The 16,667-nt window shown below is 37.5% G+C and overlaps 1 protein-coding gene across 1 annotated transcript in view; it reads left to right on the plus strand.

Annotated features, from left to right (window-relative positions):
• gpc5a (glypican 5a) overlaps positions 1-16,667 on the plus strand; it is a 164,734-nt gene that overhangs the window by 36,833 nt on the left and 111,234 nt on the right. The window contains exons 3-5 of the mRNA XM_077205400.1: positions 6,932-7,626; positions 11,254-11,381; positions 12,205-12,330. Of these exons, the coding sequence (XP_077061515.1) occupies positions 6,932-7,626; positions 11,254-11,381; positions 12,205-12,330 (949 nt within the window). The remainder of the gene's footprint in view (positions 1-6,931; positions 7,627-11,253; positions 11,382-12,204; positions 12,331-16,667) is intronic.

The following is a 16,667-nucleotide window of genomic DNA, read 5'->3' on the forward strand; positions in this document are numbered from 1 at the left end:
TGTATGAAAGCTCAGTGTAAAGATATTCGCTGTCTTTGCTGTGGTTGTGGCCTTTATCTGATGAACAATGCATTAGGGCAGGTCATGCAGTATTCATGCACGAGTCTGAGGCATTGATGCATTGTTCTTCTGCTAAAGGCCACCTGTAAAGATCAGTTCCGTTTGGGACTGCGTTAGAAAAAACGCTTGACAAAATGTATCTCTAGCATTAAGAAGCAGAACTACAAGAACCCAAGCAGTTTTGTGGTAAGCAGACAGGTACAAAACATACTTTATTCAAGCATGTCCATGCAAATGATAGCAATGCAAGCTCGATTTTATGCATCATCATTTTTACTTAGTAGTTATGCATGTCAACATTTGAACTAATAACTGTACCTGAGTAATCTTCACACTGGCCCATCACTAACTACTTTCATATATTATATCCTGCTCCCCTCATTTGTTAACTTTCAGCAAAGACACAAGTCATAAAAGAGGTTAAAGTCATGCAATGCTGTTTCTTGCGGATCAGTGAGTTGTTTTTGTGTCGTATAAAGCCTCTGAGGTTTGTTAGACCTATTGTATGAATCCCATAACTAAACTGTCAGTGAGATTCTGTCTTGGACAAACGTAGATGAAGTTATGCTAAATAAAAATAGTATTGTAGAATAAAAAGCTATAGCTGTAGTAGGCTAATGAATTAATACTATTATATAATGAAGAAAGATATAAAAATACTAACACACACGCACGGACACACCATAGCATTGCAAAAGCACAAAGATAGTCTTAGAGCTAGAATATGTGGACTAAATGTCACAAAACTTTCATTTCAGTTTTATTAGGTCTTTAAATAAATCCCAAAATTTGTATTTAACAGTTCAAAGTTGGCAAACTTTAATTGCACAGTTGGATCATCAGTGATGCCAACTCTTAATTTGGCCCTGGCTTTATATAGAACCACACAGAAAGAATAAAAATGCTGTTTAGTAAATAGTTGTGGCATTTTCTGTGGCACCCAGTGGACTAGTAATGAAAAATAGCTCTGCGATATTTACGCTTGAGATGGTTCCTGCTAAAGTTGCTGAAACTCAGCATAACCTAGCCGTCCTTGAGTCTTTCTCATGGGCTTTTCTTGTCCGGCATCCCGCTATGAAGCATTCGTGTTTCCAATCTGAAGTGACACCCAATCTCCTCTCCGTCCTGCCTTTCCTGTCCTCTGTCTGCTCCGAAATGCCAGGGATTTATCCATCACCAATCACAGGTGTGCTCGCCACGCTCACTTCATCTCAGTTCTGATGAGTTAGCGCTTTTGTCACAATTTGGTTGGATCTATCCCATAAATCTTTGTGGGGTTCCCCGAGGCGTCCCCTCATGGAGACATCAGCAGAAAATGTTGGAGCCATCGGCCAGGCTCCGGGGCAAATGTTCAAGGTCTCTCAGCATCGGTTATCCTGCTGTCATGATAATAGTTTGCCTCAGGAAAGCGAACGGGTAAGATCAAGGGCTCTATACAATATATTCTATTTTTATGTTGATCATTTATGAATTATTACACTTAACAAAATCTATCTATCTATCTATCTATCTATCTATCTATCTATCTATCTATCTATCTATCTATCTATCTATCTATCTATCTATCTATCTATCTATCTATCTATCTATCTATCTATCTATCTATCTATCTATCTATCTATCTATCTATCTATCTATCTATCTATCTATCTATCTATCTATCTATCTATCTATCTATCTATCTATCTATCTATCTATCTATCTATCTATCTATCTATCTATCTATCTAATCTCTTTTCTTAATTCATGAATGAATGAACAAAAGTCTACAACAAGGGAACTCACATGTGACTGGGAATGTCACCAATGACCTGAAACTCGTAAAAACTCTCTGGCCAAAGAGTGTGGGAAACTGTGGTACCTTTGTAAGGGTGGTCGCTTGAGGTTTTGACTGTGGATTAACCACGAGCGCAGTGAATTACTTGGAAATAGCCACTCACCGTGTCCTGCGAGTTCGGTTCTCCTTGACTACAGCGCGTAATGAGCCACTAAATGAGACAAATAGCCACAGCACATATAATGGGTCTCCTCTAGTCACCTCCTGTCAGGGAATTCACTAATCTTCCTGTTTAACTCCTAAAGACTTCAATCTTTATACCCACACATGCTCAGACATACTGTCTTTCTGCAGTCTAGTAGAAGGATTCATTAACACTGTTTGGTAAACATCTACGCTGACCCCCAACCAGCCCGTATCAGCTGTTTCTAATCCCTGTGAAACCCTCAGTAGTCGGCCAAGACCAAACTTATCGAATGCGTCTAATCCTCTCACACAATTCACTGCGTGACACCTGCAGATTTGTGCTCTGTTTGTCCTCGCCACTGCAAACACTAGAAGAGATACTAGCATTGAGAATCTGTTGACCTGTGTTTCTCATGATGCCGCTGGTAATTCTTTCACTGAGCGATGGGATCGAGTGCCTCTCTAGTGCTGAAGTGTGCTTGTGGATTGCTTGGTAAAATTACACGGAAAGACATCAAGGTCTCTGTTTGTACTGGAGGTTTTCAGGGATGGAGATGCATTTGTTTAATTTAAAGAATAATAGTATGATGCTTAAATAGTTCCTCAAAAATTGTTGCATGAATTTGATCAGTAAGATGTAAAAAAATTTTTTTTTTTTAAAAAGTCTCTTCTGCTCAGAGTACAGTCAAACTACAGTCAAACAGCAACAATTGTGAAATATTTTTATATTTTTCTCTATAAATTGTGAAATGTAATTTATTCCTGTAATCAAAGTTAAATTTTCAGCATCATTACTCCAGTCTTCAGTGTCACATGATCCTTCAGAAATCAGTCTAATATGCTGATTTGCTGCTCAAGAAACATTTTTTTCTTTAATAAATTCAAAAGAACAGAATTTATTATCTTTTGTAACATTATCAATGCATTTACTGTCACGTTTGATCAATTAAATGCATCCTTGCTGTATAAAATTATTAATTTGTTTAAATTAAAACCTTACAGACCTCAAACTTTTGAACAGTAGTGCATATTTCAAAGAAAAAATATATTTTCAGAATTAAATAGATTGAGAATTAAATAATTGAATGTTTACTATTATTTTGTATTTTTTAGGCTGGTTCATTTGAGTAAGTTTTAGATGTAAAAATAAATGAATCTGTTTATATTCACACACAAAAAAAAAAATATCGCTTATGATATACTCAAGCCACTACCATGGTCTAAAAAACACCCTGTTTTACCCCTTCAGATCTATCTTTCTCTTTCTTTACACGTCTCACCCTCGTCACACTCTTACACCACAACCCATGACAGGCACATGATGTGTTCGGCTCTCAGACAGGCATATTTCTCTACACAACAGTTTAAGGGCAACGTCTCACCCTTCTGCTTGATTCGGCCCCAGTCATCCTGACCCATCTTACCCACACACATCCAAAGCTGTAGTCAGACCCTTATTATCTAAAAATAATCACGCCATAGAGAGCATGCCAGCAATGTAATTTGTGCAAAGCAACAATCGAGGACCAACATTAACACTCATCAAGTGCCAAAAGAAAAATTGGATTCGTTGAGTTACTGGCTGGGGTGCAAAGAACGAATGAGTGTCTGACCATCATCACCCTTTTAATTTAATGAAGTTTATTTTATTATTAATGTATTTATTTATTCAAATCTCATTCAAATCAAACATTATAGATAAACATTGCGGTAACACTTTACTTAAATCCTTTATTAAAGTATTTTTAATGCATTCATTATTCCTTGAAATCTCATGAATAATTGTAATACAGTTATAATACATTATAGTACAAGTATAATGCATTAAAACACAATAAACACACGATGACAGATGTACAGATACCAAATACAGATGTAACACGGAAACTGCAAAATATTATAATGCATTTTAACTTTGGTTACTAATATATATATATATATATATAATCCATTAAAATTTTCATTTTGAATACCTTTATAATGCATAAAGGCTTTAAGTATTAAATTTATTACTGAACACCTTTAAAATTAAATGTATAAAAAAATTAAATATAATTATGTATAATATATTTTTACAATTATGTCTAAATATTTTTAGTTATATATTTTTATCAAGTTATATTTAGTTTGTTTAAAACATGCTTTTTTATAGCTATATTAAACAAAGCATGTTTTTCATTTGGTATACAATTTTTATATTTAATGTATAAATGTATAATGTAAAATTTTTTTAATTTGTTTTGTTTACACACACACACACACACACACACACACACACACACACACACACACACACACACACACACACACACACACACACACACACACACACACACACACACACACACACACACACACACACACACACACACACACACACACACACACACACACACACACACACACACACACACAGTGTAATTTTACAGTGCTCCCTCTATGATTAATTTTGCTGGTGTCAGGAGAAGACGCAGGAGTGCCGACTGTTCTGTTCTTCTTCAGGTATTTCTAGGGGCTCAAAAAAAGTGCAGCAAAGATATTGTTATAACTGAGGAAATCATGCTCAATCCACAGGCAAAAAGATTCCCACAGGGAATTGGACGTCCTGCCGCGCTGAACCTGTAACCTGCCATCAGTTTATTTCTGCATATCTGACCCTTCTTTCCATCTTACTCTGTCTGTCTTCCTCGTCCTTTTTTAGAATGCATAATTTATAACAATTTTGGATTCAAATATATTGCTTATCATATCCTCAAGTCACACGCTTCTTTTACAAGACACAGAAAACGTAATAAAACCAAAGGCCATTAAAACTAGTTATGAGTCATTTCCAGCATAATACTCTCTGAGATACTGTTGTTTATACATCATATAAATGCATATGAATTAGCACTGAGTGTTTGGAGAATGTGCACAAAGATGATTTTGGGCATCATAAACAGACATAATAGAGAATAATAAAAAGGCAGCTGATCTGTGGATGTGCTGTAAGCTCTTTAAACGCAGATATATGACGAGCGCTTCAAGGCATCATTGCACCCTTATCTTCAAGCTCTCTCTGTCTTGTTATCCCCTTTTTTATTTCTCTCTCTCTGGACTGAGGAATCTCTTTAGATCTCTTTACACACAGATAAAAAGGCATTTCATATTGAGCTCGCCTGCAGGAAGTGCCATTCTCTGCTACGCTGCTTTCAAAGGGTCTGGGACTCATTTCTGTGGTGATAGATTTATACACTCACAGCGTGAACCAGACAGAATATTACACGTTTTGACATTTTATTAGACATTCAACAAATGTTAAAGGCACACTACTGTGCAAAAAAATTAAAATAATAATTCATATGTTTTTGAAAGAAGTTTCTTCTGCTCACTAAGGCTGCTTTTATTTATTCAAAAATACAGTGAAAACATTAATATTGTGAAATATTGTAATATCGTTTAAAATATATTTTAAAACGTCATTTATTCCTGTGATCAAAGCTGAATTTTCAGCATCATTAATCTTGTTACAGTCTTCAGTGTTACATGATCCTTCAGAAATCATTTTAATATGCTGATTTGGTGCCCAAACACTTATTATTATTAGAAATGTTGGAGAAAAATATCCTCCACACCATCACACAACGAACAGCCTGAACCGTTGATTCAAGACAGGATAGATCAATGCTTTAGTGTGGTTTACACCAAACTCTGACCCTACAATCTGAATGTTGCAGCAGAAATCGTGATCAGACCAGGCAATGTTTTCCAATCTTCTATTGTTCAGTTTTGGTGAGTCTGTGTGAATTATAGCCTCAGTTTGCTGTTCTCATCTGACAGGAGTGACACCGGTGTGTGTTCTGCTGCTGTAGCTCTTCTGCTTCAAGGTTCAGTGTGTTGTGTGTTCAGAGATTCTCTTCTGCCGACCTTCGTTGTAACAAGTGTTTGTTTGAGTAACTGTTGCCTTTCTATCAGCTGAACCTGTCTGGCCATTCTCCTCTGATCTCTGGCATCAACAAGGCATTTTTGCCTCATTCTCTGTAAACTCTAGAGATTGTTGTGTCTGAAAATCCCAATTGATCAGCAGATTCTGAAATACTCAGACCAGCCCGTCTGGCACCAACAACCATGCCACATTCAGTCTCTTAAATCAGCTTTCTTCCCCATTCTGACGGTCAGATTGATCTTCAGTAGATCATCTCAACCATGTCTACATGCATTGAGTTGCTCCCATGTGATTGGCTGATTAGATATTTGCATTAAGCAGTTGAACAGGTGTACCTAATAAAGTGGCCAGTGAGTGTATATTGAACAATGTAAAAGGACAAACTACAGTATATCACTTGAAAGTTTCTGTTTTATTAAAGGTCCCATATTGTACAACTTTCTGAAGTTTTATTTTAGGTTTTGATGTCCTTAAGAATATATATTTGCGGTATAAGTACAAAAAACCATCTCAATATATTTTTACAGCTCCTTTCTCAGCAGCTCTGCCAAGAACAGGTCGATTTTGGCCTGTCTACTTAATATTCATGAGCCTCTCTTCTGATTGGCCTGTTGTTTTCTGAGTGACCCACCATTGGTGGGGGTGGTGAGTGACTGAAGGCGGTGACTGAGTAGTTCTGACATCACAAATATACGGAAGTCACAACAGCTCGTGAAAAGGCACAGCTACTTTATGCAGGCTGTGTGCATTTGACTGTGGATCGACTGTTTTGAAACTTACATGGTAGTTTCATAGAGCCTAGACCTCTGTTATCATGAAAAAAGACAGGAAATTTCAGTTTTGACAATATAGGACCTTTAATTTGTAGACATTGACTTCGAAAATATTTATCATGTTATTCCAAAGAACAACATGTATATATTTTAAATTTAATACCTTTCCCTTGAACCGTTTCTCACTTCTTTTCTTTGTCTTTCTTCCAGAAACCGTGGACTCCCTGGTGCGTCAGGCTGAGAACCACACTCACACCGTCCTCCTCCACACGTACCGGGACCTGGCCAGTCCCGCGGCGGCCCCCGTGGGGGAGTTTTTCACAGATGTGGGGCTCTTCGTGTTAGGCTCCGAGCTCAGCCTGGAAGAAGCTTCACAGCGCTTTTTCGACGCCTTGTTCCCTCTTGTTTACGAGCGACTGATCGAGCCGGGTCTGTCCCGCTTGTCTCCGGCGTACTCCGAGTGTGTCCGCGCGGCGTGTCGGGATCTGGTGCCGTACGGTGGAGCCCCGGGACGTCTCGCCACACACATCTCCCGCGCCTCTCTGCCTGGACGAGTGTTTCTGCAGGCGCTTCACCTGGGCATCGAGGTCATCAACACCACCGACCATATTCAGCTCAGCCGTGAATGCAGACGTGGCCTTCTGAGGATGAGCTACTGTCCACACTGCCAGGGGCTGACCGCCAGCAAGCCCTGCATGGGCTACTGCCTCAACGTGGTCCGAGGGTGTCTCGCCAGCCTGGCTGAGGTGGACGCCCACTGGAGGGAGTTTGTGCGGTCGCTGGAGACCCTCTCCACCCGCATGCACGGGGTATTAGACCTGGAGCAAGTGCTTCTGGGAGTTCACGGGCTGGTGAGGGACGCAGTGGCCCAAGCACAGAGAAACGGACCCCGGCTTTCTGCTCAGGTACTAAGCACAGGTTGTAGGATCCAAAGCGATCATGCATAAGACGCCACTACTGATCTTGAGCAAATGAGTTGACTCCACACTGCAAAAAAATGCTTTTCTTACTTAGTATTTTTGTCTTGTTTCCAGTCCAAATATCAAGTATTTCTTAAATCAAGATGCATTTTGACCCCATTGCCAGATAATTTTGCTTTTTTTAAGCATCAACTCACTTAATTTTGATTAATTCCCCCGGAAAACAGGACATAATATCTCATGTCATTTTACTCATCTAGTAAATGCATCCTGATTTAAGAATTTTTTGATATTTGGACTGGAAAGAAGACAAAAATGCTAAGTTAGAAAAGCATTTTTTGCCGTGCCGGTTTCTCATGGTCATGACCCTCAATAAATGAACCGTTGCTTTGAATAATAGCATCAGCTTTTGTCATTTAGTTATATTCTTTGATGCAAAGAAGTCTTTTACTGTTGGGAATATTTACATTTATGCATTTGGTAGATGCTTTTATCCAAAGTATGCTTTTTATCAGTTCATGCATTCCCTGGGAATCGATCCCATGACCCTCCTGTTGCTAACGCCATATTGTACTGTTAGGGCTACATTAATCTATATTTATATCAATATATTTACTGTATGTGGATTTCTCTTCATCTATAGGCACTTTTGCCAGGTGGACTTTTTGAAAATTAAATATTTAGAGTTTTAAAAAATAAAATAAATAACTTATTTAAATAAGACTAATTGCATATCTATTCTTTTATGTATTCTAAGTACAAATGAGTAAATTATATTTTCTCAGTTAAGGCATAATTTGACTTATAAAAATAAATGATAAAAATAAAAAAAACTGAAATCTTTATTAGGGGTCGAATTGTTTCAGTGTGGTGTAAATGATGGAGGTCAAACATTAAAAAAAATGATCTAAGTTATTATTATTTAATCTTTCACTTTTGTTTAGATCATCTTGATTTTGAATATCTGTTCATTTATATTCTTAAAATATATGTTTCCTAAGTTAAAAGTTTCTGGGACAAATGTAAATCAATAAAAAATCTACTTATAATTCAGCTGAAAAGTATCAAATAGAAATGATAAAAAGTGTAGTTTGACATGTTCTCCATAAAATGAATACATATGAGATCAGGGCATAAAAGTACCCAATGTTGAATAAAAATACATAAAGTCCTCAGAAAAAGCCCTATTCAAGCTGTAAGTAATTTTGGTTGGAATAAATGAATGCATTTGCCAGTTACATACATATTTTTCAGTTTTTCCCCAAATTTCTGAAGCGACTTGATGGCAGCTTGTGACGGGAGTTTTAGAATTTAATTTAGTCTATAAAATCCTGAAGACTTTTTGACTTTTATGGCTGTGGCTCATCCAAAAAATGACCTGCATTCACAATTGGGTAAACACTAAACATAAACACTGGCATTTCTGCAATTTTCATGCCTTGAAAATTCCTCAAGCAGTGTCTTAAACGCCATCGTGTAACTACCGCTTGGACGGCGTGGAATGCGGTACGGCCTGGACATCAGTTGCTCACAGTCACAGTCACACATGCCATGATGCTGCCAGCGAGCCCAGAACATTCTGAAAATACCCTCAGCTGCCGGGACACGCTCCACCACGCTGATGTGTTCTGGCCACATGCAAACTAACTTTGCCAGAAACCATAGCGGGCTTCTGTGTGGCATCCCAGTACGCATGTTTTCAGATCGTGTTGTGCTGTGTTGAAATGTTTGCAGTGTGTGTGTGTGTGTGTGTGTACGCCTTTAAACCGCTTGGCTTTGTCAGCTATTGGGTGACACTTGATCTGCAGGGGTCGAGGTGTGGACCTGGATCAGAATCAAGTCTCTAATAAGGTGTTGTCATTGGTTAGGGTCAGTGTGGGGCATCACGGCTAGTATTACACCAATAAAAACAGTCTATATGACCTGTTTCCTTTAAATCTGAACCATAGTTGTTCTGGAGGAATGAGGATCTTCATAAAACATAACAAATGCCTATTATTGTCTGTTTAGTCTCACATTGTGTTGGACAGTACGACCAAAATATTATTATATCACAGTATGAATAATTTGTGCATATGCCTACAAACATCGTACTGTAATATACAAACATATATTTGTACTGTAAATGCAATTAAAGCCATGTGGTAATACGCATTTTTATGTATTACCACATGGCTAAATATGTGAGAATTGAAAGGTTATTATTAGTCATTGAATTTGGAATTTGATGGACACAAAACTAAAGATCTCGATGCATAGCAAATGAATGATCTTTCTGACATCAGCGCAAAGACGGCTTCACATGATGAGACACTTGAGTATAAAACACACACATATATATATATATATATATATATATATATATATATATATATATATATCATATAAACATTTTTAAAATATTCATATTTAATTAACTAATAATAGTTATATATAATTAATTAATATTATATTTTTTAAAAGTGAGATTAATGTGATAAATTAATATTTTGTGTGATAATATTTTTTAATCTGTATATTAATAAAATCTTATTTTCATCAAATAAATACAGTATTAATTGGTCTTTGTATATATAATGTATTTATACTTATATATTATTCACATTATTATATATACAAATACATATTTATTATTTAGTATACAATTTTAATTTAAGAAATACAGTTTTGACCCTGAATGAACTTTGTTTGCCTGATAAAGCTGCACACCTCGACTTCTGAAAACTGTAGACCTGGTAGTTCTGGATCTGGTAGTTTATTTATTTTTTTATTTTATTTTTTTATTAACCTTACACATGATACAAAACCCAAACAAAGTGGAAAAAAAAAACATAAAACGTACAGTATACAATAATTATTTGATATTGAAAAAATATTATATATAAAAAAAGGGGGGGGGGGGGGGGGTTATTTTTTGGGATAGATTACCATGAGGGTAGAGAAGGAAGTGTGTGTGTGTGTGTGTGTGTGTGTGTGTGTGTGTGTGTGTGTGTGTGTGTGTGTGTGTGTGTGTGTGTGTGTGTGTGTTTGCGCTAGAGTGGCATTACCATGCGTGTGTGATTGTTTTGTATTTGAATGTTGAAATCAGCAGGATTGGTATAGTATGGATTATTATAATTAAAGTACTGTGTCCTGGTTATAAGAGGGGATTGGTTGGTTTGGGTCAAGCTCAACGGCTCTTGGATCTGGTAGTTTCAAACAACTTGGCATCAGTTGAGGCAGAATGCAGATCTGCCATTTTTATCTGCAAACCAGACAATCTGTGAACAATTGATGAATGTGCCATCTGATGCCGAGACTACAGACTGGCTGAGTCACGTCTGTCCTTTCCAAAATCCAAAGTCCTGTAGAAAGAAATGCTCTCTATTCCTCTCACTTTCACAGTCCAGCCCCAGATCATCATTAGAGAAAGCGTCTCAAAGTTGACCTTTCATAGGCAACAAGATTGCGAATCCTGTTGTTGCATGACTTAAAAAACAGCATCACCTAGTGGCTGATCATGCTACTACAACCACAACACCTGACCTGAGCTTTAGCCACGATTAAAGACCTATAATGAACACGCCGTTGGATATGTTGGTAACCGTGGCCGTGTGTGTTTGACTTCTGCAGGTGCACAGTGTGTGTGGTCACCCCAGCAGACATCAGGAGCAGGTGAGCAGCGTTCAGGACCACAGAGACTCCATTCCTCTGAAAGCAGTGGCCAGAAACACAGAGGACACACTCAGCAACTGGAGGAAGTGAGTCTGGAAACCACATCAACACACACTGTATGCGTGCTCATACACAGACAAAGCTCTGGATGTAGCGAACATGTTTTCGAACATGTCTTAATACCATATAATCTCCCATATAAATATATCACACCATATAAATTGGACGTTGTACATACATGATGAATAATACTATTTTACATATTCATATATTTTTATTAATTATTATTTTGTATAATAGTATTTTTTAAAACATGTTTTGATAATGATGATACTAATATCATTAATATTAAATATTATGCAATTTGTTTTTTAACCCAAAGAGAAAAATATTTGATCAAAAATAAATACAATATGAATAGGTCTTTGTACATAATCATATCATATTTTAAATAATATTCTGTATAATTTTTTTAAATAATAACATTAATGTTAAATATTATGTAATTTTAGTTTTTGTCTCAGACTAAGGAATAAAGATTTTTAAAATCGAATAAGTACAGTAAACATGGGTTTTTATACATGATTTATATGTTAATATACTATTTCATGTATAATAATTTGCATAATGGTAACTGCTTTAATATTAATACCTTTAATTTTTGTCACATCATTCATATTTTATATACCAAAGGGATACAAGATATTCAAAATATAAATGAAAATATAGGTCTTTTTAAAAACATGCTTTAAGACAGTGAATTTATTTGTGTAGAGTTATTTATAGATACTGCATAAGAATTGCTCATTGGATGTTTGTGGATCTTGAAGCAGTGTGAACATTAAACAGCTGTGTTAGTCCGCCATCTACTGGACAGACAATGAAACGAACTCATCTCTGTGTCTCCAGAGACTTCCTCAGCAGTCTGCGTCTGTACCGCACGTTCTACGGTGGCCTGGCGGACCTGCTGTGTGTGAGCGATCTGGGCTCTGCAGACGGACGGGCCTGCTGGAACGGAGCTGAAGTTGACAAAGGGTACAAATCTTCTCCAATCTTCTGCCTCTGTTTTCTTCTGCATTCAGTCATCATCATGTCCACCAGCAGCGCACACATCACATATCTTTCTTTAGCCCCCCCCTGAAAGGGTTTTCTTATACACACATGTCTGTACTTGCTCTATCTATCTATCTATCTATCTATCTATCTATCTATCTATCTATCTATCTATCTATCTATCTATCTATCTATCTATCTATCTATCTATCTATCTATCTATCTATCTATCTATCTATCTATCTATCTATCTATCTATCTATCTATCTATCTATCTATCTATCTATCTATCTATCTGATGTTCCATTAAATCACAAGTAGGTTTTTTGGGTAATTATCTGGTTCCTGGTTAAATCTCTAAGATTCGAGCCTTAAACCTTGATTGTTGCTTTGATAAAGACTCTTAAGCCCATGTTAGTCCTATAATTAATGTACCACACATTGCTTTGGAAAATAGTGTATGCTGAATGACTCTATCCTACTGTAAGTACAGGAACACGTTTAGGTCTGTTATGTCATTTAAATTCAGTGCTTGCTCTTTATTCTGAACTGTAGATTTTTAGGGAGGAAAGTCTGCGTGACGAAAACCTTTCTGCATTAATATTTTATCTGTCCATTTTCATGCTTAGCCACTGACTTTTAAGCTTTTAGTTTGCATATTTCCAGTATTACACTTCCATCGTGTAAATCACTTTAAAATCACTTTATTAGCATTATTGTAATATGACCAAAAGCAACGTTTTAACGTAAATCATATAAACAACAAGAGTAATAACTAATAATACTACTAATTGTTAATATTAATATAATTTATAATTAACTATTTAAGTGGTTTCCTCATTTGTCAAGATATGTTGCATTTTAATTAACCAATAATAATAATAATGTATAATAAAATAATAATAACTATTATTATTATTATTTGCTTTATTTAACTAATTTCACCATTGGCATTTCTTTTGTGATCTAACAAGCTCCTAGGGGCGTTTTGGAAATCCTAGTTTGCGTTATATAAACGGAAGACTTTCTGAAAAAGTGTGTGTATGTCCACTCGTCGTTGCACAGATGTGTGATGGTTTCCGCCTGTGTAATTAATGATTTCGTGTAGTGGCGTTCTGTGTTGGCATTAGTCCCGCTCACCATAAACCGCTTCATAAGTGACTGGCCAGCTGTTTGTAGATTCGAGGCATCCTCCTCTCCTCTACACACCAATCCATCTCCTCACTGCTCCTATCTCACCTGGCCTGTCATCGCCACAACACTCCCATAAATTCATCCCCGGTGGTCTTTCCTCCCGACGGTCATCCGCTGTCAGCGCTGCCAGATGGCAGGTGGGACCAGACGGGTTATCGTCCACCGGTAAACGCTGACAGGACGTTTAGAGGCGGCCTCTAGTGGACAGTGAGGATCATGGGATTTGATGATGATTAATCAAGCTTATATTGGAAATTTTGCAACCACTTATATTCGCAAAGTAATCATTATTTGCATATAAGTTGTTTTGTTCATATTTAAGTGATGCTTTAAACAAACCGATTCTGCTACCATAAGTAGGAAACATTTATATAGATTAAAGGACAATTCCGGCCAAAAATGAACCTAGGGCTAAATAACACATGGTAATCGACCGTTCTCTGGGATGCGTTTACATGATAATCGAATGTACTCAGTTTTAATGTTATTTTTAGTTTAACCACAGATTAGCTTTGTAGCACGACGTAGCACGCCATTCGTGGTTCGACTGGTCGAGACTGGTTTCCAAAGATGGCTCCTGCTTATATACGCGAAGTGTCCTGTCTTTATAAAGCATCTTCTTATTAAACTGTCTGTACATTTACAAAGTTCTCAATGCTTCGGTTTGCAGGTAGAGACCGTCATTATGCTAGCGTGTTAGTGTGGGGCTATTTTGAGCCTTGTTAGTGGTAATGAAGGGTCAATGTGTTAAAATTTTGAGTATCTATTAACAGAAATGCAATATGACATCCATAACTATGTGTTCAGTGGTGTATAAAGAACTTACTTAATAAACCGTAATGTTTTTATTACCTTAGAATGAAGCATTTATATCTACATAACCGCGGGAATCCCCTTCTATGAAGGTCGACATATTGTGACGTCATGTTTCTACCGTAGCCGACAGCGAACAAACAGCGTTACAGAGCGCGTTTCCTCACTACCTTGAAAGAGAAGCCGCAGAAAGCTAGAAACTAGCCATAAACACCGTGAGTAGTGACTTTTCCCTTGTCAGTGGTGTAAAATATGTAGTTGGATTGTTTCATGTAACTTAGTTCTTCTCCCTCGCTGTGTTATGGCTTTGCTATGTGGGGATAAATGTGCTAGTTACGTTCGTGAGACAGCTGATTAGTACTCTTGTCATTGACCGTAAAACAGTTACAGGAATCACCAACCCGTCGATCTTGGAAGCATTTTAAGTCGATCGAGTTTCCAAAATCAGAGAAAAAAAGCCTATTGTGTGTAGTAAATGGTGTCTAGGGGATGCGGAGGCGCGCGCGCTGTTACAATCACGTTATTTTTGCCGCACGCACCTTTGGGCTCATGCGGACGCGTCGAGTTTAAACAAGGCTTTACGCTTTAACCAGCTCAGCCACAGTAACAGCTCATATTAGCCAGCTAAACTTTTACTACCCTGTTAGAAAAAATATATAGTTGCATAGTTTCATGTGGTTCTTCTCCCTCGCTGTATTATGGGTTTGCTATGTGGGGAGAAGTGTGCTGGTTACGTTCGTGAGACAATCAACTAATTACTATTATTATATTACGTATTAAGACCCTTGATCCTCACCTGACTATGGCTTTGTAAACTTTATCCATGATGTGGTTTATAATGGACTGTGGTACAGAAACTTGGTTTACTCTGGCTATTCTCTGCCGTCTCAGACGATGATGTTTGTCCCGTTTTAGCCACCGTAGCTTCTTCGAAAGGGAGGGGTGAGCGGTGGGCTGAGCCCTTAGTGTAAACTCGCAACCGAACCGCTAGATGTCGCTAAAAGTCACACACTGCACCTTTAACTAGCGATTTTTATTTTTACTTATGCGATGCCCCATACACTAGCGTTATAAGCTAATCTGTGGTTAAACTGAAACTAACGTTAAAACTGGGTACATTCGATTATCATGAAAACGCATCAGTGCTTGATCGGTCGACTCGGTACTCATGTGTTATTAACCCCTAGGTTCATTTTTGGCCAGAATTGCCCTTTAAATTATAAATGATGGTGTTTTCTCCCTATTTCAAATAACAATACAGTACCAAGATGGAGTTATAGAGCGACTAGCCTAAATATTGCCATAGAAAAATTTAATATAACTAAAACAAACTTATGAAATATGACTGGATTTTCCCCATTGATGTGTGTAAAAAAAGCATGGAATGGTACTGAATGGTATTTAATGCAAATATAAAAATGACTTTACTGTAAGACATTTAAATGAACCACTGTTTTAGCGATCGTGTTAATAGTTTGCTTCAAATAAATGATGAAGGCCGTGGAAAAAGAGAAGTAAATTAAGATTTTGTGTTTTTAACCAAAAAGAACCATTGCCATGCATTTTTGGACATACAGTAGTACATAGTAAAATCATGAGCTCATCAACTATGGTGTTCTTTGAAGTAAATACCATGGTACACTGAGGTAATTAATCAGCACTATGATATGTTTCATAATAGCCGAAATAACACCTGATACCATCGCTGACACGATGTTATTCCATGTTTAAATCATAGTACTTTTTTTTAATTTTTATGAGTAAGCCTGGAATAAAATCCATAATGAATCAGGTCATGATTGCTTTGGGAATATTGTAATATTCCCTCAAACAGAGTCCAGTATCGAACATGTTAAGCCTCTGTGTCTTTGTCTCAGAGATGTTATATTAGTCTTTAGAGCTCGCTCGGATTAATCCGGTCTCTTTTAGACTATGGAGGATCTTTGTTTTACTGCGATAAATGGCCCACTTGTCTCACTCCAGACTGACTTTGTCACCGCGGTCTACTTATGTATGGCAGTCTCATCCTCCACCGTACCTCAGGCTCCAGAGGTAACGGTGATAAATAACCAGCCGCCCCCAGGCCCCACATCTGCCAGGAGAGAGGGATAAAAAGGACAAATAAAACAGGACGGAGGCCGACAGACTGATTTACCAAGGCCATTCAGACCTAAAAGGAGCGCTTTGGGCCCTGGTCACTGAAAGGGCCGCGGTGCGTGTCCGAGAGCCAGGGCCAAACGGACACCGGCCATTAGGATCCACGACGCTGTAGCTTTGATAAATAAGAGCGGACACAGAAGGAAAGGCGAACG

This window comes from Siphateles boraxobius, unplaced genomic scaffold (assembly GCF_051911475.1).
Source record: "Siphateles boraxobius isolate OS27281-9 unplaced genomic scaffold, OSU_SipBor_1 53, whole genome shotgun sequence".
NCBI classification, from domain to species: domain Eukaryota; kingdom Metazoa; phylum Chordata; class Actinopteri; order Cypriniformes; family Leuciscidae; genus Siphateles; species Siphateles boraxobius.